The following is a 21982-nucleotide window of genomic DNA, read 5'->3' on the forward strand; positions in this document are numbered from 1 at the left end:
CCTCGCAGGATTTTCGCAAATAGCAATTATAATAAATTTAATTATATTTTATAATTATAGTTTGTATATTTATGAATAGTAGCTATAGTTAAATTGTTTAGTTTGTATAATTAACGAGTATATTTGTATAATTGAATTATTTTTGTATAAACTCGAAATAACAAATTTATACAAACACAAACATCTAAACTTTAAACAATTATACAAATTATACTATACAAAATTACACAATACAAAAGTTATACAAATTCTGAATTATACAAACGTGCAAATTGTACAAAATCGAAACTACAGCCGTGAGTGGTAGTTAACTAAAATTATAGCTATGATGACTAATTAACTAGTACTCCATATGTTTGCTTAACCATGTAATTTCCTCGTATGTCTTTTGGACTGTTACTCCCTCGTCCCATATTAGATGAACATTTTATTAAAAATATTTTTTTCATATTACTTGATCACTTGTTGAATAAGGATAACATTGATTCATTTTTTCCCCCACTTTACTCTTACAATTAATATGGTCTTTAGAAGTTTAAATGAAATTTGAAGATCTAAGAATTTCTTTTTCAAGAGACTAATTAATTAATATGAATAAAGGACAAAATAGTAAAGTTGATCAATCTATTAATGATTTCTTAATCATTATGTAAAATACGCCCTCTATCCCGAATTACTTGTCCAAATTTCTTTTTTACTCGTCCGTTTTGACAAATCAAAAAATGATTTTTTTTTATACCTATTACACCCTTAATTAATAAATTTTTAAAAAGGTAAATTTTTTTGAAAATCTTAAATTTTTAATTCATCCACTTCATAATCAATAAAGGTAAAATGATAAACTTGTTATGTGAATCATTATTTTTTAATAGGTGTGTAAAATCAATAGTTGACAAGTAATTAGAGACAGAAAAAGTAGAAACTGTCCATTTAATATGGGATGAAGTAATTTTTTCTTTTGGCAAATTTATCTATTTCGAGCCCAACTACAAACATAATGATGAACATTTTTTTCTGATGTTTGGTATGATTTGCCAAAGTCAATTTTATACATTTCTTTTTATTAAAAAAAGTTATGGACTAGACAAGGCTAAACTTCGTTAAGTATAAATGTCTAAGTGATTACTAAAAAAAGTTAAGGTATCTAAATTGATAAATTTTGTAAGTTTAAAGGGTTATTTAGGTATTTGGGCAAAAATGATTAGAGTCGGAACTCAGAATCTCAGATACGTTAGCTTTCTTACAACGCGGCACACAGGGACGGGAGCTGTCAATAAAATTGAAAACTCAATTTCCAAATTTGTCAATTCATCGCTTAAACCCTACTACCCCAATCTCTCTCTCTCTCTCTCTCTCGCTCAGCGTCAGCCCGCGAAAATGTTCAAGAAGTAAAGTGCATTTGTCTTTTTTCTACTCTCTTTCTTAATTTAAGGTTCAATTCGCCATAGTTGATTCTCTTACGTTGGTACTACCTTCGAAGCCTGATTACTGTTTTGGTTAAGTAGGTATCTGCAAGTGATTTTGTAACTAGGTTTGCCTTTTCGATCGCAATGGAGAAATTGATTTTTGTTCTTGTACTAAATTTCTTTAGTTTTGGGAAAATAAGTTGCTTAATTTGGCTGTTTGAATTGAGAAATTTGATCCAATTCTAACCACTTCCAAATCCCCTAATTTCATCCTCTTTAAGATTAGGGAATTGAGCAATGGGTGATTTATTCTGAACTCTGTCTATATCATCGCTTTCTACCTTGTTGGAGTGATAAAGATTTAAGAATGTTTGCTGTAAGCAGGCTCTAGGTTCTGTATCAAAACATTGATTGATGTTAGTCAGGTAGTGTAGGAATAACTATTTCTTGCAAAGGGAATTGAGCAATGGGTAGATGTTTACTTCAGCAGATCCTTGTCTATAGAGATGGGCGAAATAATTGAACAGTTCACTTGTTTGATTTAAATGTGCTGCCATCTTGTGACATGCTAAACTTTAGAATTTTTTGTTGATGGATGCAATTCATATCTGGTTTATGATGGGTGTTCTTTTTCTGAATCAGCAATGTACAAAGTGAGCATCTCCACGATTTACTCAGTCAGCTTGCTCTCTCATCCTTCCTACTTACCTATGCGTTGATTCCCTTCACTAGTTGATTGACAAGTTAAAAGTCGCAAGTTATGCATGATATACATTGACAAAATGAAATATTGTCACCTGGTGATTTGATCATGTTTTATGTAGACCTCAATATGGACAGATCGTAGGTATGAATGACCCTATGGTGATTGAAGGAGGTGAAAACTAGAAACCTAATCATAGGGAGAAGTCATCTTAATGAACCTTCTATCTCTTAGAATTCATTATTCATTATGGATTTAGCCAAGAATATAACATAATGAAGTAGATGACCTATATAAACAATAGCTACCAGTTATGACCCATGCCACAGTTGTTGTTTTTACATTATGTCCGATGTTTGTGAGAGACTCTTTATTCTGGTTTTAAAACTTGCATATCCGTGTCGAGAAAAATGTGGGATTATAACAAGATTTTCAGTTTTGAAGAATCCCTGAGTTGTTTTAATCATAAATTATCTAAGGTTGCAATGTAATATGTTACATGCTTAAATATAGTGGAATGGATATGGAAGATTCATATAGCCGACCTATTTTTGATTGAGGCCTACTTGATCAATTGTTGTATGATTGATTGTCTTGTTAGCCTATGTCTTTGGTAGTATGCATTTCATCCCCGTGGTAGTTGATCCCATAACCTACATGTTCAGGGCCGAAGAACTGCCTTTGGCCCCTCAGACTTACTTGTGGAAGCTTTCAGCAGTCCAATTACCTGATTGATATAAACTACATTTAATTATCCAGAAGGAATTACATTTACTTTTATTTGGTATTGCAACTAATCAATTGACAATTATTATGTAATTGATTTAATCAGGTAAAATCATTCAAACTAAGTAGACCCTTAACCTTGAATATCATTAAGTCAAATTTCTCTAAAAGAGAATGTGTTTGTCATTGGTCTTATATCTTGTGTTCTCTTGCTCAAATTTATCAAGTTTGCAGTAGCCCACTGCAGTTTTTTAAACTGAGCTAAATTAATTTGTACAACGCAATCTTGTTAATAATTAGGTTTTCAACTGAAGAAGTGTCTGGACAAAATCAAGTCAAGGCATCTGTTCAGCGTAGAATTCGTCAAAGCATTGCGGAAGAGGTCAGGACTATGCTACAAGCCACTTACTTTGTTTCTTCCACTCTTTATTCCAACTAAAGGATTTCCCTGAAATCATTCTACACGGTTATAATGTGTTAATAATGCTAACATAATTTCCATTTTGCAGTACCCACTACTAGAGCCAGTGTTGGAAGATTTGCTTCCAAAGAAGTCTCCTCTCATTGTTGCAAAATGGTTGATTTCAACTATCTTAATGCAGTTTTTTTATCTGCTTTTTTTCTTTGAGTGACATTATATTTCCTTCTTTCATCTTTTCTCTGCAGTCAAAATCATCTGAATTTAGTTGTGGTAAACAATGTACCCCTGTTTTTCAACATACGTGATGGACCTTATATGCCTACTTTACGTCTTCTGCATCAATGTAAGTTATCCGATTTTTATCTTTTTCTACTCCTTTGTTTTATCTTTTCCATTAAATCAAAGTTCATCCTTCCTTTCTTTTGCTAATCTTTCTGAGTGTTGTGGCGTGCCTTTTTCAACCTTCCATTGTTTTACTTTGATAAGTCTTTTACCAGTGAAATCACTTCAAAAAATTGGCCTGGTTAGAGTTGGGTCACTACTAGGACATTTTTTGTTGGCAGTATGTATTTCCCTCAATATGCAGCCATGTTGGCCCTTGTGGGATGTGAGTAAAAACTATAGCTTCATAAGAAATCTGAAGAATGTAAAGAAAGATAGTGGACTTCTCATCTATGGAATTTTTGGAGATTCTAATTGAACATGAACCAAACACGATGATATAGATCATGCTTAAATATGGAATGGCTTTGACCGATGCAACAAATAATTCGCGCCAGCTGAATGCTGCTGATTAGCATATGAAAATAAATAACCAAGCAATAATTAAAAGGATATATGGTTCACATCAGGAAACTGATTAGAAGGCTCTTGATATCTTAGTGCCTTATTTTTCTTTTCCTTTGATATGCATAACAGCATAACTAGTAGTACTATTCAAAGCGTGTGTACTATACCAGTTCCCCATAACATTAATTAGTTGACTGAATATTACATTAAAGAAGATACACCTGCTTAATTCAATGAAATTAGCTGTCACAGTCAAGTGATCAAGCATTTGTTTACTTCTAATAGACTGATAGGCAATCTGGTTTAAAATTGAATCTAGGAAAATAAGTTACCATGTTGAGGTCATTGATTTCTTGAGAGGGGGTTGGGCATAATACTAATGGTGCATCTTGAGGTTGAGTTTGGAGATGATGTGGGTACTCTAAAACTCAATGGTGCATCTTTCATTCAGTTAATTGGGTCTTGGTCCTTGTAAGTGCGCGCATGAAAGAAAACATACAATATTGTTTTAATCAAGTGAAAAAATTATTCAGTTTTGAGATGGAGCGAGCAGGTTTCTGATTGACTCATCGTCATATTCATATGTATGAGCACGCAAATGGTTGTGATTTGGTACTTTTCAATGTATGCCATTGATGAACTTTATTTTTTTCATCTGTTGATGATTTGATTTACTCTGTGATATCAATGCTCTGTATAACCTTCTTCTTTCCAATTGTACAGATCCAAATATAATGAAAAAACTACAAGTTGATAGGGGCGCAATTAAATTTGTCCTCTCTGGAGCCAACATAATGTGTCCAGGTCTTACTTCTCCTGGAGGTGCTTTGGATGTTGAAGTGGGAGCAGAAACTCCCGTGGTATGAATAAGGGCAATCTTATGCTATAATATTACTAGTTGTTGTTGCTACAACTTTGTTGTGGAATTTTAATGTGCGGCATTTTGTTTTTAGGCTATTATGGCTGAAGGGAAGCAACATGCTCTAGCTATTGGCTTTACAAAGATGTCGGCAAAGGATATGTGAGTTGCTATGTAAATATTTGCTCGGCTTCTGTTTCGTTTGTATGCTAAAACATGCCCCTCCGGTTCCGTGTGATAGAACTGAGATGTTTACCTTTTAGGTTAAATATGTTCTGCCCTTCCTTTATCTAGATTGTTTAATGCCCCTAAATGTGAATTCTTTATAACAATTTATTGCCTCAATTGTCCTGAGCAATATGTTTCTATTTGAACTTAACATGTTACCTCTGTGTCAAGGTAATTGGCTGATGACACCTTCTAACGTTAAAAATACATATATTTCTTTCCTTGACCTTGAATAATTTTGTCAGTTTCCGTATAGTGAGTTGTTGAAAATGGCAGAAATACCACTTTTTTTTGTCATTGAATTTTCAGTTGGAAATCCCGAGGTTAATTAGTAATCAAATTTTTCAACATTGTGAGTATTTGTGTTGGGCATCAATATAGTGTATTTGTCTCTGAATGTTTTTTGTGTGTGCATAAATTATGTATGAGGTGAGAGACACAAATAGTATGAAAGTAAGGATGGATGCTGTCAATAGCATTCCATCTGCTTCAAGAGGTGGATATTCTGGCAAGTTCCGGGTAGGGAAGATGACTGTCGTGTTGGCCAAGATCAAAGGGGGAGGGAAGAAATATATTTTGAGGTTTCTTTGGATATAATTAGTGGTAAATATCAGCTTAGAGTTGGTGGAAGGATCCATGTTGTAACATATATCCTGATTAACAATGGGATAAAGGTAATAGTTACGGTTGAGCAGTGGGTTTCCATAACTATAAGGGAGATGGTAGATTTCTCCGTACCCTAGAGAGCTGATGCAGAGAACTAAACATCAAGAAGTATTTTATACTTTTTCTGAAGATTAATGGCCTTTGATTTTTCAAAAATATTTATTTATTTAAGATTATGAATGGCCTTTGAAGCTGATCACCATTTTATCTCTTACAAACTGTCATTAGGTTTTGGTATATTTACAGTGGACTGCATATTGGATTGTCCTTCTCTTGTGAGACACACACTTCTGGTCAGAAGTATTAGATTACATGTTCAAACTTTGGCACTGATGATCTTGCTTTCGTTCAACTTCTCTGATTGTTCCTTTTCTCAGATTTGAGAAAAAGAGTTTTCTCACGAGGACTGGTAGATTTTCTTGATTATATTACCCAATCTGTCTCCAACCCTCTGTATGTGTGGAATCTTCATCCTCTGTATGCGTGGAAAAGACACTTTATGTTATGGGGAGTACCAAATGATTTTTTCAAACTTTGGCACGGACAATCTTGCCTACTTTCTACTCTGAGAACCAGTTTTTCGACTTCTGTCATTTATGTTTCTCACGTTTGAGATGTATACACCTCTGTTGTTTCAATACCCGAAAAATCATGTCCAACTTTGCAGAAAGGCAATCAACAAAGGAATTGGTGTGGATAACATGCATTATCTTAATGATGGCCTCTGGAAGGTACTCACTATCTTGTCACAACTCCTGTTTGAGCAGTGAATTTTGTTTCCTTATGGTTTATAACTAGGGCATTCTGTTTGTTGATTGAATCATGACTAATCTTTGCATTTGTAAGTGTGTGAAAGCTTTTTCATTATCTGTTTTCTTGTTGACAGATGGAGCGGCTGGATTGAGCTTTAAATGCCATCTTTACTAGATGGACAGTGTTTACCTGCTGCAAATAGCAAAGACTTGCTCTTCTTTATGCAGCTGTTATTTCGTTTCTCCAGATGTTAGTGACCAAGCTGAACTAAATTTCCTTAAATTTAATGAAGGAGAGCCAAGTTTCTAGGGGATTTATACAATTTATGATTATTATTTTGGAACTACAAATTTTCTTTATCCGTTCGATCAGAGGTGATCAAAGGAAGGTGTTTGTGTCTGAATTTAACTTTAGAGAATCAAAATATAACAAGTTAAATATATAAAAAGGCCAATGAAAAACCCTTCGGGGTGGCCCAGTGGTTTGGGCTTGGGACTTTCATGTTGGAGGTTTCAAGTTCGAAATCCCTTGCCAGCGAAAGCAAGGGGTTTGCCTTCTGTGCCGAGCATGTCGCACCAGGTTTGCCTAGTGCGGGTTACCTCTCCTATGTGGTTTGCGAGCTATTGCATAGGAGCGGGGATTTTACCATGTGCGCACCCAAAGAGTAGCGGTTGCGAGTTTCCCTTGTCATCAGCATAAAAAAAAAAAAAACCTAACGAAAATTAACATTAAAAACATATCTAGTTACACATTGTAAATATTTGTCAAAGGGGGGTGTTAATTAACTTTTTTCTTTTTTACAAGAATTGCTTGCTCTGATCATGTGGTTATTATGAACTTGGAAACGGGATGAGATCAGAAAATTTATAAACCTAAAGTGAGATTTATTGGAAGAAATAAGTGTTCCTTCAAAATTTTCAGTGTGACCAAGGAGTGTAGGAAAATAAAATAATTAAAATGCTTTATTCACTTTCATTTTTTTGCATATTAAGAATTGACAAACAAATAAAGATAAAAAATACTAATTGTCAATCCAATTGCATTGTTTTCAAAAGAAGTCACATCCTTCTAAATCAAACATGGAAAAGTGAGAAAATATTAAACAAAATGGTAAAAAATATACTCCCTCCATCCAACAACAGATGTCCACTATTGATTTTGCACATTTCTTAAATTTCTGGTCAAATTCTGGTCATTTAACATTACCCTTTTATTATATTACTCTTTGAATATAATAAATACAATATCTTGAAAAATGTAATAGGAAAATGACTATAATTTATGATAAGGTAAATTATGAACTAAATGTAAAATTATCCATTGATTTCATAAGGCATAATACATAAATATGCCCTTTAACTTGGTTTCAAATCGCAACTTATGTCTTTCAACTTTGGGTGTGCACAAGTAAACACTTAAACCTATATAAAGTTGAACATATGGACACACATGCCCTACATGACACCCTACATGTCATTTTTTGTCCTATGTGTATTGTGCCACGTAGGACTCATGTGTCTACTTGCTTAACTTTACACAAGTTTAAGTGTCTACTTGTGTATACCCAAAATTAGAGGGTATAAATGTGAAATGAGACCAAGTTAAAAGACACATTTATGTATTATGCCTTTTCATAAAGTAGATAAGTATTGTTGGACATACCAAAATAGTATAGTGGATTGTTGGACGAAGGGAGTACTTAATATATCACTTTTTCGTGAATCAAAAGGAGGTTCAACATCTACTATATACACATAAAAATAATAATTTTAATCATATATAAATGATGTAATTTCTAACAAAAGGGGTTCGGATGAACCCTTCAGCCCTTTCTAGCTTTGCCCTGGCTCATTACTCAATTTGATCCATTATTTTTTCTAGTTGTCTAAATTATCACTCTCGACATGTCAACAATTAATTTTTTGTGCGATATATGCTCCATTATAGTTTTTTAAACAATGTCAAGTGGCACTCTACATTATACTAATTTTCTCCTCCAAATCTAATTTGGATGTTTATTAATGGGTGTAATAATAAAATGGATAAAGGTTAAAAGGGGTTAAATATTAAAATGAGGGCTCTAAAACAAAACCCTAACTCGTAGAGAGGAAGAAGAGATGCATCATAGTAAATGAAGACGTGTCGAACATCTAAGTAAGGTGCATAAGAGTTTATTGTAGACCTGAATCACACAAAACACAAGGGCAACACAAACCTCTCTTAAAACCCTAGCCTCCTCATTTCACTTCATATATTAATATAAGAGGCGCCTCTTGCAGCCATTTCTCCATCTCTCTCAGCAGAGTCCAGCCAGCCATGGGTATCGATCTGAAGGCCGGAGGTAAGAGTAAGAAGACTAAGCGTACCGCCCCTAAGTCTGACGATGTTTACCTCAAGCTCCTCGTCAAGGTATATATAGATTAAATTTGAGTGAAGTTTGTTTTCTTTATGTAATTTTCAAGTTGTTTGATGGCTTAAACTATGTTGTTTGATGTGCGTTAATAGCTTTACCGATTCTTGGCAAGGAGGACCGGAAGCAAGTTCAATGCGGTGATTCTTAAGAGGCTCTTCATGAGCAAGATTAACAAGCCTCCACTTTCTCTCTCGAGGTTGATTTCTTATGCCGAAGGAAAGGTATATTGTTTAGGGCTCTTTTTGTATTTTGTTTTGTTGACTTAGATGTACATGTGATTTTGTTTGTGTTTGTGGGTGAAGTGATGGTTTTGATATTTGTTTATCAGGGCGATAAGACTGTTGTCCTTGTGGGTACTGTTACCGACGATGTTAGGGCTTATGAAGTTCCAAAATTGAAGGTGTGTGCTTTGAAGTTTACAAAGACAGCCAGGGCAAGGATTGAGAAGGCTGGTGGTGAATGCTTGACATTCGATCAGTTGGCTCTCAGGGCTCCACTTGGACAGAACACGGTATTGAATCAGATCTTTATAGTTCTTTGCTACTTGCAGTATTTTGTTTCAGGTGTCTTTGTTAGCTATGTGTGATTTGTATCTATATTTTCACTTTTGGTGAATTGGTTGACTGTTTTTAATTAGAGAAGGGTGATAAGTCCCATTTTTTCAGCTTTTGATGTTACTACTATTGTTTAGTACTTGATTTTTCATGGATTTACTGAACAGAAAAGCTTTTGATATTTGGATATTAAACCTCGAATGACCCTTAATTATCTTGCTGCATTTTCGTTGTGAGTCTTGATTCTCTGTACACATTTGAGTGGCTTGATGTTTTGCTGTATGTGACCAACAGTTTGTCTTTCATTGTATTTTTATGGATACTTTGTTATTTGGATTGTCAGTTTGCATGGTTAAATGCTAGTATGCCTGTGAGATAGTTGGTATAATTTTGTGTGGTGGCCTTATCCAGTAAAACACTTACTCTCAGTGAAGGGTACACGTGCTTTCATGTTAACCCAATGACAATTTGACATTGTTTGGCCATTCTTTCTTATCTCTTGATTTTATTCGCAATTCAGCTACGTCCTCTGTATTTTGAATGTTATTTTTAGTGGCTTCTTCTCTGTCCATTGCACCCTATGTATTTGTAATTCCAGCTGATCATTTGTTGCACATCGATCTTCTTGGGAATCTTCTTATGATTTCAAAGATTTTATCTGTGCGTATAGAAAACCATAAACGAGCCTATCTGCTTAAGCCTTTTCCCAACTGAATATATGGAGTTGAGCTTCAATGTATTGGGATTACATTTTTCCGAATAATTAGTATGTTGTATAATTGTTTAGTCTCTTCCAGGATGACTGCAGATTTTAAGATGAACAACATATCCTCTTGTTTTACTAAATATTTGAAAAGAAAGCATTGAATTCTAATGCAACATGAAAAAGTACTATTATCTGGATGTCTGTAAGTTTTAATATCACCTTAGCTGTTCATTTGTTGCACAATACTCTTCTGTGTAATCTTCTTATGATTACAAAGATTTTTTCTGTGCGTATAGAAAACCAGAAAAGATCCCGTCTGCTTAAGCCTTTTCCCAACTGAAATATATGGAGTTGTGCTTCAATGTATTGGGGTTATATCTTTTCCAATTAAGTGCTCAAGTCTTTTCCCAACTGAAATATATGGAGTTGTGCTTCAATGGTTGCAGATTTTAAGATGAACAATGTTCCCTCTTGATTTACTTTGATCTCTGATTAGAAATCATAGAAAGCGAATGTAACATGTAAACATTCTTTTGTCTGGATTACTTCAAATTTTAAGAGGATCTTAGCTGTTCATTTATCGCACTTAGTTCTTCTTGGAAATCTTTTTATGATTTCAAAGATTTTATCTGTGCGTATAGCAAACCAGAAAAAGATCCTATCTGCTTAAGCCTTTTCCTAACTGAATCGATGGATATGTGCTTCAATGTATCAGGATTACACTTATTCCAAATAATTGTTATGTTATGTATATTTTTGAGTCTTATGGATGGCAGCAAATTTTAAGAGGACAAAGATACCCTCTCAATTAACTAGATATTGGATGGTATAGAAAGCGCATAATGCTAATGTAACATGAAATAGTACACTATTATTTGGAATTAGGTTAAATTTGTTTTATGATAGATGTTTTTTTTTTATGGAGTATAATATTCCCTTTACTGTGTTGATTTCTAGTTATAAAAAGTCCCAGCTTGTTTGAATGCTAACATTGTTGATTGATTTGCAGCTTCTCCTCAGAGGTCCTAAGAATGCACGTGAAGCAGTGAAGCACTTTGGTCCAGCTCCAGGTGTTCCGCACAGCCATACCAAACCATATGTCCGTGCCAAGGGAAGAAAGTTTGAGAGAGCTAGAGGAAAGAGGAAGAGCAGGGGTTACAAGGTTTAAGTTGATTTCTATTATTTATCTAAGAATGGTTGTTATTTGTATCGTGGCAGTACAAGTTTTTGCAGACTCTAGTATGCAGTTGCTTATGTTTACTCCCGTCTTGTTGAGGATATTTGATTTTTATCTACTTTGAAACCAACTTTTAGTTTAAAATGATTGTGCTGCATCAGTTTATCGTTAAGCAAAAGTCCATATAATATGACTAATTGTTTTACATTCCCCCCATCCTCATGTTATATGGATTGGGTTGTTTGGAATTGCGAGCTCAATTACAATAGTATATCCTACTACACCTGCTACACTTCTTGTTGCCACCAAAATCAACTACCGCTTGCCTCCCTCTTTTACTTATCGACTGAAACACCTTGGCTTCGGGTTAATTAAAGTGCTACGTACTTGCCTTTTATGTCAACTGTACTGCATAATTTCAATCAATTTACAATAGGGATATCAATGAACTGAGCTACAAGCAGAGGGAGGGACTTGGTTTATTGCTTGTATGGCAATTTGATGTTTAGATATAGTAAATTGAAAAATAGAATACCAATTTCAGATGTCCTGTTATATTGCATCGAAATTTTCATTGGTGATATATGTAAATCTTGCTTAATAATCATGTTGACGGTAGTTTTTGTTAGGAATTGCTTTTGTCGATATGCAAGCGAAGTGGTAGAATGATTTATTATTGCCCATTCAGGTGTACAATATAGGAACAAAATTTACAATGTAAATTTCAGTTAACAAATATGAAACTAACCCACAAAATGACTGAAAAAAATAACTATCAATACCATATGTTGGAAACGGTCTTAGATTTTAGTCTACCACTTCTAGTTACATGTCACATTTTAGCCAAGTGTGATTAGAGTTCTCGTTCATTGTTCACCTATCAAAAATTGTTTAATTGAATTTTAGCTTGTTTAAGTCAGTAAGGATTTATTTTTATACGTACTAGTATTTCCTTTCTCCATGCACGAGCCCCAAAATTGAGCATACTCAAGCAGCTGTGACGTTTATAATTTGAGTTGGGTGTTCAATTTCTATCTATCATGCTGGAGAAAGGGAGTGCATTAGTCATAACAATTGTAATTTAGGAAACCATAAACGTTGAATAACAACTGTGACCACTCAAATAAAACTTCAAAACCAACATTGTGCCGAGTTGAGTAACCAGAAGTGATTGAAAAGTAGTACTACATCATAAGTTAAGCCAACAAACGAGTAACATTTAGATCAGAACTTGGTAATAAAATCATAAATGTGAGAGTTAGTCTCTTGAGCTCTTTCTTGATTAATGAAATGAGCAGCTCCTTCCAACACAACAACATCATCCAACATGGGCACATCCTTCTTGAAACCTCCTCCATGCACATACTCTTTCATTCCTGGTGTTGTATACACCACGTCCAAATCACCTACCACAAATTTTACAGGGACATTCACTTTCACCCCTGTCCACGGAGCTGTCAGCTCCCAGTTCCTGCCCAAAATTCAACGGTATGGTTTAAGAAACCTGTAAATCACATTCAAATTATAATATAATTAGGGTCAATGGAACGTACAAATCAAGAGCGCGGTAGTAGTTTAGTCCACCAGTGAATCCCTTTTGGTCAAATTTGGTAGAGTAGTAGTTGAGATCATCTTGAGAAAGCCATAAAGGCAACTTATCATCAGAGGAAATGCCAAAGGGATTCTCCTTGGGTAAACAAGGTGGTCCTGGTTTTCTATCTATCAATATCTTTTTCAGTACTGCTTCACTGCCGTATTTGGCCATCTCATCTTCCATGCCTGGCTCCTAATATCAAAATCACAATCTTACATTAACCCCTCATTAGAGAAACAAACATAATCACTTTGTATCAATTTTTATACTCCCTCCGTCCCTTTTTAGTTGTCCACTTTAGAAATGACACACAGATTAAGGCAACAATGATTAGCACAGTGAAGTTACAATTTTACTCTTATGACAACTTTTCACTTCAAAATTACAACCACTTATTTGAATTAAAGTGAAATAAATTGGAGGGAAACAACATACACTTTTACAATTTTCAAGAAGTGTAAACAAGGGTATAATAGGAAAAAATTTGTTGTCCTTTCTTGATTTGTCAAAATGGACAACTAAATAGAGACAACTAAAAAAGGAAATATGGACAAGTAAATAGGGACGGAGGGAGTAATAAGTACTCTTTTACGGTAAAATTACATAAAAGTCAATTAGTAATATAATGTGTTGTATTGCATTGGTAGAACTGCACCATCCTTAATCAGAAGTCTTGCATTCGAACACTGATATGGTACGAAGAAATCGTTTTGGGAGCACCACCCAAACGAACTCAAAATTTAATTGAGCAGCAACTAGCAAGCGGGAAACCAAAAAAGTCATTAATATAGGTGTTTCAACCGCCCCAACCAGCCAATTATAGCAAGCTAAATTCACGTGACAATTTGGAGGAGAGAGCAAGCATTTATTGAGCCAGCATCAGTCACCCCACTTGGCTAGTTTTCAATTTTATCTGATAAGCTCTTATTCCAAAGTGCACGATAAGAAAAATTTACTGACAACATATCTTTTTGACATTTTTATAAAGTTCAAACAGCATAGTACTCAAGTATTTAGGGAATAGTAATGCTAAATGACCCGAAAATTTTAATCAAAATTTGATTAGAAATTTTATAAAAATATAATATTTTTTTAGTTTTAAAATAAACTAATTTTTTTTTTTAAGTTAAAATGTATTAAAGTTAGAAGAATAAAAATATTTAAAAAGATAAAATAACATAGGAAAAATATCATTTTGGCCAAAAAAAATTTTCCTTAGCAACAACACTATAATACATACATATAGAGTGGATCATGTTGTGCGTTAAGAATTACTCTACTTAATTAAATTAAGACCAAACAGACATTCCTAAGTGCAGTGATTTGTAGTCTTGATACCCTATTACGGTCCACGGACACTAACAACTTTCTCCAAATTAGTAATTTAAACTAACAGATTAGTTTAGATGAGGTACTAGTACAACAACACTACTAGAAAATCTATGTGTTGGTCTATATATGTTAACGAACAAATTAAACTAACACCTTTCCGTATCACTTTAGGTCATTTTACATATAATAAGGACCCAACCAATAAGTGATTTTAGCAAATAAAAAGTAACTAGTGCTTATACTTCTTGTAAATCAGTTTTTCTCATTTGAAAGAAGTTGATTTCTTTTTTTGTTCCCTTGAAATCGATTTTATTTTTGAATATGAATCAAGATGCAAATTTGATTTTCAAAGAAGATGAAAGAATCAAAGAGGGTAACCCCGTAAAGTATTGTAGAATTTTTAAAAAAAGTTGTGTGGGTGATGGAGGATAGCAAAAGGTGGATAAGATGGAAGGGAGAAAGCAAGGAAGAAGAAGGTGTCTCTGATGCGCTTAAAATTCGTGTAGCACATGTACCGTGCTTAGTCAGTGAAAAGTGTCAAAATGACACAACGAGATGCGACATGAAGTGTCTAAAATGTACAAAGCTTAGTTGAAGTATCTAAGTGAAAGTTCGTGTCAACTTTAGGGGATGGATTATGCCTTAATTTAAATTACTACATACAATATTTTTTTGGCCAAAACGATATTTATAACACACACATGCACGTTACATCATTAAAATCGACTGTACCAGCAACTAATGACTTTACGTTAGTGCTGCAGTATATTTGGACCCCATTTTGATCCAATGAGGATAAAAATAAGAGGACTGTATTGGATAGTCAGATTTGACAATAACAGTGGTCAGTGCTAACTTTAATCTCTACATTGAACAAGGACCTTTAATTTGGATCTACTGCTTTTTCTCAAAAGCAACAAGTCAATAATGTACAACAAACAAATTCCTTCAACTACTCTTTTGTTATCAGTATTTTTTAGAAGCTTAAAATCTAGAAGTTGAAAGGAGTACTAGAAAAGTAGAAGTCAATTTATTTAGTTTGGAAGAAAATAAAAGATAGAAAACCTATTCTAATCAAGTATAGTACCTTTTAACAAGAATTTTCATTAGAAAAACGGATGGTGCTTAGAGTGAAAGCTATTAAAAAAAAGATCTGTCAAACTTTAACTTTTGCTAATTGCAAAAGCAATAAAGGTATAAGACATTATAAGCATTTTTTCAATACTACTCATAAAGTTATTTTAAAAAATAATTAGTAGAAATAATGATCTATCAAGAGTGAAATTGACAACCTGAAAACATGACAAATAAGTTTATAATTGATTATATTTCAGTAATTGTGTAATACTTTGTTTGTACGCACTGTACATGAGTAACAATATCATTTGATTAATCATACATGCAACAACAAATCCAATAAAATCTCACAAGGTGGGTTCCAAAAATAATAGAGTGTATGTAGACCTTATTATTAACTCATTGAGATACAAAATATTTATTTTCAAAAGACTGTCGACTCAAGCAAATCAAAATATTAATTCAAAGAAAAACATGATAGCTGAAGCATATATGCAAAGAACTGTAACAATACGTACCTGAAATCTGCACATGTAGTAATCATCTCCAAGGAAAGCTCTCATAGTAGGAATAGGCTTCATTTTAGGATGCCTTGGCCTAAAAGGCACACTAAGACAAACATATGCCTTCACTAAATCAGGCCTAAAGTAACACAAGTACCAACCAATCATGGCACCCCAATCATGAGCCACTAGAAACACACTCTCCACACCTAACGACTCAATAAGCGCTACCAAATCACCCACTACGTGAAAATAAGTATAGCTCGTAACTTCCTTAGGCGCGTCCGTGTCCCCGTAGCCACGTAAATCAGGCGCCACTGCACGGTAGCCTTGGTCAGCCAAGGCTACAATCTGGTGGCGCCATGTGTACCAAAGTTCGGGGAAGCCGTGGAGGAAGAGAACTACGGGGCCTTTGCCTTTTTCAGCTACGTGCATGTTGATGCCATTAACGTTCAATGTTCTGTGCTCGATGCCTTCCATTTTTTTGTTGAAGACAGCTGCTTTGTTTTTTATGATAGAAGTATATTATGTGTATATTTAAAGGGTAGTTATATGGAAAATAAAAGGGCAAGGCGGGATGGTGACCGATGGAAGTAAATAAATGCGGCTGCCATAATATTCATGGCTCTAAATAATGGTGCATTGGAACGACACGGCTTAACAATATTACTTTCCCTTATTATTTTTAAAACTAGATATGGGACCCCGTGCTAGCACGGGCCCAATATATGTTATTGTTTCTGTTTCAATTTATTTTGTACATATGAAATTTGAAGTTAATCAATTTTTTAGTGTGTTTTTATATATTTTAAATTGTTAATTACTTTTATTTAGAGTATGTTTTACGTAAATATATTATAAATCACAATAATTAACAAGTTAATATAAAAAGAAACTTATAAAAAATTCATTGACTTCTGAAATTTCATTTGTATCACATAAATCAGGACAAAGAGAGTAATATATATGAAAATTACATAAAACGTACTATAGTTCACAATAATTAGCAACGTAAAATATCTATATATCTATATTTCTCCCAATTTATGTGTTATAGATGAAATTTTGAAAGTTAACAAAATTTTTTTATATGTTTTCAAATATTTTAAGCTATTAATTATTATGATTTATAATACTTTTTACATAAAATTTTTATTTATATAAAGTATAAAAGAAAAAATTTAAAAAATGAAAACATAAATGTCAGCACGAGTCCAATCTATGTTAATTTCTATGTTTTAATTATTGTAATATCGATTGAATTTGGAGAGCCAACTAAATTTTTTTAAAGGATTTTTTTTATAAATTTTAAGTTGTTAATTATTATAATTTATAATATTTTATTTATTTTAAACCAATATATGTTTCTCTCTGTCTCAATTACATGACACATATGAAATTTGGAGAGTCAACTAAAATTTTAAAATATGTTAAGTTGTTAATTATTATACCTTATATTACTATTACGTCATTTTCAAATAAAATATGTAATTTTTTTATTTCAATTTATGTGTCATTGATATAATTACATATATTAAGTAATAAATAATTAATGTCTAAATTATGTGACACCTATGAATTTTGGAGTGTAAATCAAATTAGTTATATGATTTAAAAAAAATAAAGTGGTTGAATGTTACAATTTGTAATACTTTTTATATATTTTCTAAATGATATATATATATATATATATATAAAGCTGAATATAGACAATATGATGTGACACCTCTCTATGGCCAGCATTTCTATTCATCTTTTTTCTCCTTTTTTTGACATTTTATCTTTGTTTTGTATTTTTTATTTGTATTGTAAAAAAAAAAAACTGAAAGTATTTATGTCATATCTAATTAATTATGTCCTTTATAACATCCATCACACTAATATAGATTTAAGTAAATGGAAATGGAACTATGGAAGATGAAAAGATAAAAACTATTCATTTTTCATAACTGTTTATAATTATTTAGCCTATAAAATAAAATAAAATAGTTGAGCATTTGTAATAAATAAGAACAAATTTCTTCACTTTGGCTCTTCTTCTTCTGACGATGATGATGAATATATGGTATTAACTTATGTCGCTAAGATGTCCATCAAAATTCTAGGTCATGTGACTTTTTTAACAAAAGAGAAAGAGAGAATATCTCATGATTCTTGTGAAGACATTGACGTAAAGAAAGAAATCATATAACAAAAGTTTCTCTTCAAAATAAAAGACTTTTTGAAAAAATGTTTATTCCTCCTACAAGGAGAGAAAATTGATTGTGGTTGAGAATTTTTTAAGAAGGCAGATTAGTGTTTCAAAGGGTAAGCAAAATTATTTGGAGAAAAAATCATTCTATTTATGGAATTAGTATCAAATTAGGAGGAGAACAAACAAAAATTTATTTTGTGATTTGACAAGAGAGAAAATTAGATATTATTTCTTTCAACCTCATTATTCTTCTAATTTCTTTCTTCTTTTATTTTGACTTTATTTTTTGTATCTTTAATTAAAGTTTTTTCTCTTATTTATCTTTAATTAAAGTTTATATATATTTTCTTAAAAAAGAATTTAAAAATATGATCATACTTAGTTCCTTTCCTCATCAATGCTATTAATCTCATAATTAGTGTTATTTATATTATTTTGTCAATTAATTTTTTTTGTTTCTTTTAATTATTTATTTGAAGAAATTAGTTATTATAACTTTATAAGAATTATACATGTATTTTTACATAATTGATTTGTCATTTTAAAATTTTTTGGATCATTCTTCATCTTAAAGTTTCTATCTATATATAACAATAAAGCTAAATAGAAAATGTGGGGTGATACCTTCTTAGCAATAGATATTTATTTATTCTTATCAATGTTTCTGACATTTTTGTTATTTTTTCCTTCAAATAATTGTTGCCTCGATTTTTAGTTTTAGTTTTATTTTTTTTTAGCATTTTCTAATTTTTAAAGATTGAAAAAATTATATTGAAAATTTATAAAATATAAAAAATGATTTATTTAACTCCTATCATCATCAATATTATTATTAATTTCTTTTACTTCTTTCCTTAATCTTCATTTCATCATTAATGTAATTTATATCATTTTCTTAGATATATATATATATATATTTGTGACATTTCTTTGAAGTTAGGATTACTATTTATTTAATTTTTAAAAATTTTGAATTCTTTTGTCATACTAAATACAACATGTTTTATTATAATTACATTCAATATATTAATCAATATGTTGTACGAATGAAAAGAAAATTATCATTTCACAAAAACAAAGGTTAAAATATAATTTATTATGATTAAGGAAAGATAAAAATATTATTCCAATATCCAAAACAATATTTAATACATTAAAAATTAATTGAAAAGCTGTAAATGGAAAAGGAATCACCATTTAAGGAATCATTATTTTTAGATTTTTGGATCATTTCTTCTTCTAAAAGTTTCTATCCATATGTAACAATAAAGTTAAAATAGAAAATGTAATGACATTATTCTTAGTGATAGATACTTATTTATTCTTATCAATTTTTTCTGACAATTTTGATTATATTTTTCTTTAAAATAATTATTGCCTCGATTTTAATTTTATTTTTAATATTTATTTTTAATTTTAAAAGATTGGAAATTTTATGTTAAAAATTTAAATAATAGAAAAAAATGATTTGTTTAACTTTTATCATCATCAATACTACTACTTTATTTGACGTTTTTCTTAATCTTCATCTCATCATTAATGTTATTTATATGGTTTTGTTAAATCACTTATTTTTTCTTTTTTAACTCCTTTATTACTATATAAGAAGAGGGAATAACACACACCTCTACATCGACACGTGTGCTTCCCTCAAATTGACCAAAAAAACATTCACACACAAGAGGAAAGTCCTCATTAATAGATCCATCCTAATTACCTAATCATAACCGTCCACGTGGCTTTCCTTTTCATTATTACAAACTCAAATACACCCAATGGGTCCCACATATTATTCTAACCCTACAAAATACATCAAAAACATCATATTATAATGTCCCCATTCACTCATTCCTCTTTGTCCTCTTTCATTACTTTACTACAATATCCTATTAATATATTTATCTGATATAAAATTCTAATAGAATATTATTTATAAAATTTGATGATAATAAATTAAAAACATTAACACAATTAAGTCAAAAAGGAGAAAGAGATGGAATAATTGAATACATTGGGCATTTGTAGTCCCCTGCAACTACAATTTTGCTAATTAATAAATACTCATTGATTGTATATAAATTAACCTAAGATATCTACATTGGACTTTGTCCATGGTCCCACTTTGGATATGGGATCACTTTAAGAAACCCACACAAATGGGTCGTTCTATTTCCTTTTTAGTCAGTCCCAAAAGAATGTCACATTCCTTGTTTTTCTTTTAATTTGTTCTATATTTAAAAATTACATAAAAAGTACTTAAAATCACAATGTAATAATATAAGATATTAAAAACAACATAATTAAAAATCATAAAACAAATTTTAGTGACTCTTTAATTCCATATTGAAACAAAAGAAGTTTGTTTCAAAATAACATTAAAAGTACTGTAAATTCAAGTAAAATAACAATTAAAAATATTTAAGAATCATATAAGAAATTTAGTTGACTTTCGTAAAAGTACCTACATCCATAAAATGGAACAGAAAGAGTAATATATATTATTTGAAAATGATATAAGAAGTGTTATAAATCACTATAAATTAGCAACTTCAAAATATATTTAACAAAATCACATACAAAAAATTATATAACTCTCCAAATTTCATTGGTGTTACATAAATTGAAACAAAGAACTATTCCCAATTTATGTGACTTACTTTCCTTTTTAGTCAGTCCCAAAAGAATGTCACATTTCTATATTAAGTAACAATTTCACTATAAAATATTTATTTTACCCTTAATGAAATAATTTACAGTCATACAAATTTATATAATTCATTTTGGACCACAAGTTTTAAAAGTTTTCATTTATTTCTTAAACTCCATGGCGAATCAAACTACCTAACATAAAATGAGACAGAGGAAGTAATATATATTGGGCCCGCGCTGGTGCGGGAACCTAATATCTAGTATATATATAAAGTTGGATATGTAAATGATGATGTGACATTTCTTAGAAGCTAATATTACTATTTATGTAATTTCTCAAATTTTTGAGTTCTTTTATCATACTAAATACAATATGTTTTATTATAATTTCATTCAATATAGTAAACAATATGTTCTAGGAATTAAAACAAAATTATCATTTCAGAAAAATAAATGTTAAATTATAATTTTATTATGATTCAGGAAAGATAAAGATATTATTTCAATATCTCATAACCGCATTCAATACATTAGAAATTAATTGGATATAACTGTAGATGGAAAATGAATCACCATTTAAGGAAAATAAATGTTTGCAATACCATAATAATTAAGGAGAGAGTAAGATATTATTTTAATATCCTAATTCGGAACTTTTAATCTACTACTCAATTAAAAAGAAAATGCATTTAATTACATTAAAAAGTTATTAGTTTAATATTTTTTTCTCATTCTACTAATTCAATTCAATCAAACTTAATTTTAAAGATAAAATAACAGCTCCATTTTAATTGTTATCAATATATTTCAAAAAATTATCGTGAAAAGGCTTTTCTTGCACCATATTTTAATTTTCATATACTATTATTATTTTTCTGTCATTTTTCAATGATTTTTTAATTTCGATTTAAAATTTAATGTTTATTCTTAAAACTCTGATGGTACAAATTAAGGTGGAGTAGAATATAATAAATGATGATTCTTCTACTAAATAAGAAGATATAACAAAATTGAAAGGGTGAAGTTTTTTTTTCAAAAAAATAGATAGAAAGTTCTATTAAGGTATCATTACGTCATTATTCATTATATTTTTAATATAAATTTCATTTGCTGATGCATTTGTTTATTCAGTGAATATTTAATATAGTATATTTATGTAAGTTTCCATAACTATATTGAAACAGATAAAATAACTATAGCCCAGACTCCCTTTATTTTAGAAAGGAACTTAT

The 21982-nt window shown here is 31.2% G+C and overlaps 3 protein-coding genes across 3 annotated transcripts; 2 read left to right on the plus strand and 1 right to left on the minus strand.

Annotated features, from left to right (window-relative positions):
• The first annotated feature begins 1215 nt into the window (after positions 1 to 1215).
• LOC125815190 (uncharacterized) lies at positions 1216 to 6993 on the plus strand. The gene is made up of 8 exons (XM_049494605.1): positions 1216 to 1388; positions 3136 to 3217; positions 3345 to 3412; positions 3502 to 3599; positions 4769 to 4905; positions 4999 to 5066; positions 6466 to 6529; positions 6685 to 6993. The coding sequence occupies exons 1-8, from the start codon at positions 1378 to 1380 to the stop codon at positions 6700 to 6702; spliced, it is 546 nt and encodes a 181-aa protein (XP_049350562.1). The 5' UTR covers positions 1216 to 1377; the 3' UTR covers positions 6703 to 6993.
• A 1761-nt stretch (positions 6994 to 8754) lies between these two features.
• Positions 8755 to 11548, plus strand: LOC125815189 (60S ribosomal protein L18-2). Its single transcript, XM_049494604.1, has 4 exons — positions 8755 to 8960; positions 9057 to 9185; positions 9293 to 9475; positions 11234 to 11548. Exons 1-4 carry the CDS (start codon positions 8868 to 8870, stop codon positions 11390 to 11392), a joined length of 564 nt encoding a protein of 187 aa, XP_049350561.1. The 5' UTR covers positions 8755 to 8867; the 3' UTR covers positions 11393 to 11548.
• Positions 11549 to 12463: 915 nt separating this feature from the next.
• On the minus strand, positions 12464 to 16390 carry LOC125815180 (uncharacterized). Its single transcript, XM_049494594.1, has 3 exons — positions 15923 to 16390; positions 12955 to 13187; positions 12464 to 12872 (listed from the first exon to the last, which is right to left on the minus strand). Exons 1-3 carry the CDS (start codon positions 16385 to 16387, stop codon positions 12626 to 12628), a joined length of 945 nt encoding a protein of 314 aa, XP_049350551.1. The 5' UTR covers positions 16388 to 16390; the 3' UTR covers positions 12464 to 12625.
• Between the last annotated feature and the right edge of the window lie 5592 nt (positions 16391 to 21982).

The sequence above is a fragment of the Solanum verrucosum genome, unplaced genomic scaffold (genome assembly GCF_900185275.1).
Source record: "Solanum verrucosum unplaced genomic scaffold, falcon-dt-bn FXZP01000261.1, whole genome shotgun sequence".
In the NCBI taxonomy this organism is placed as follows: domain Eukaryota; kingdom Viridiplantae; phylum Streptophyta; class Magnoliopsida; order Solanales; family Solanaceae; genus Solanum; species Solanum verrucosum.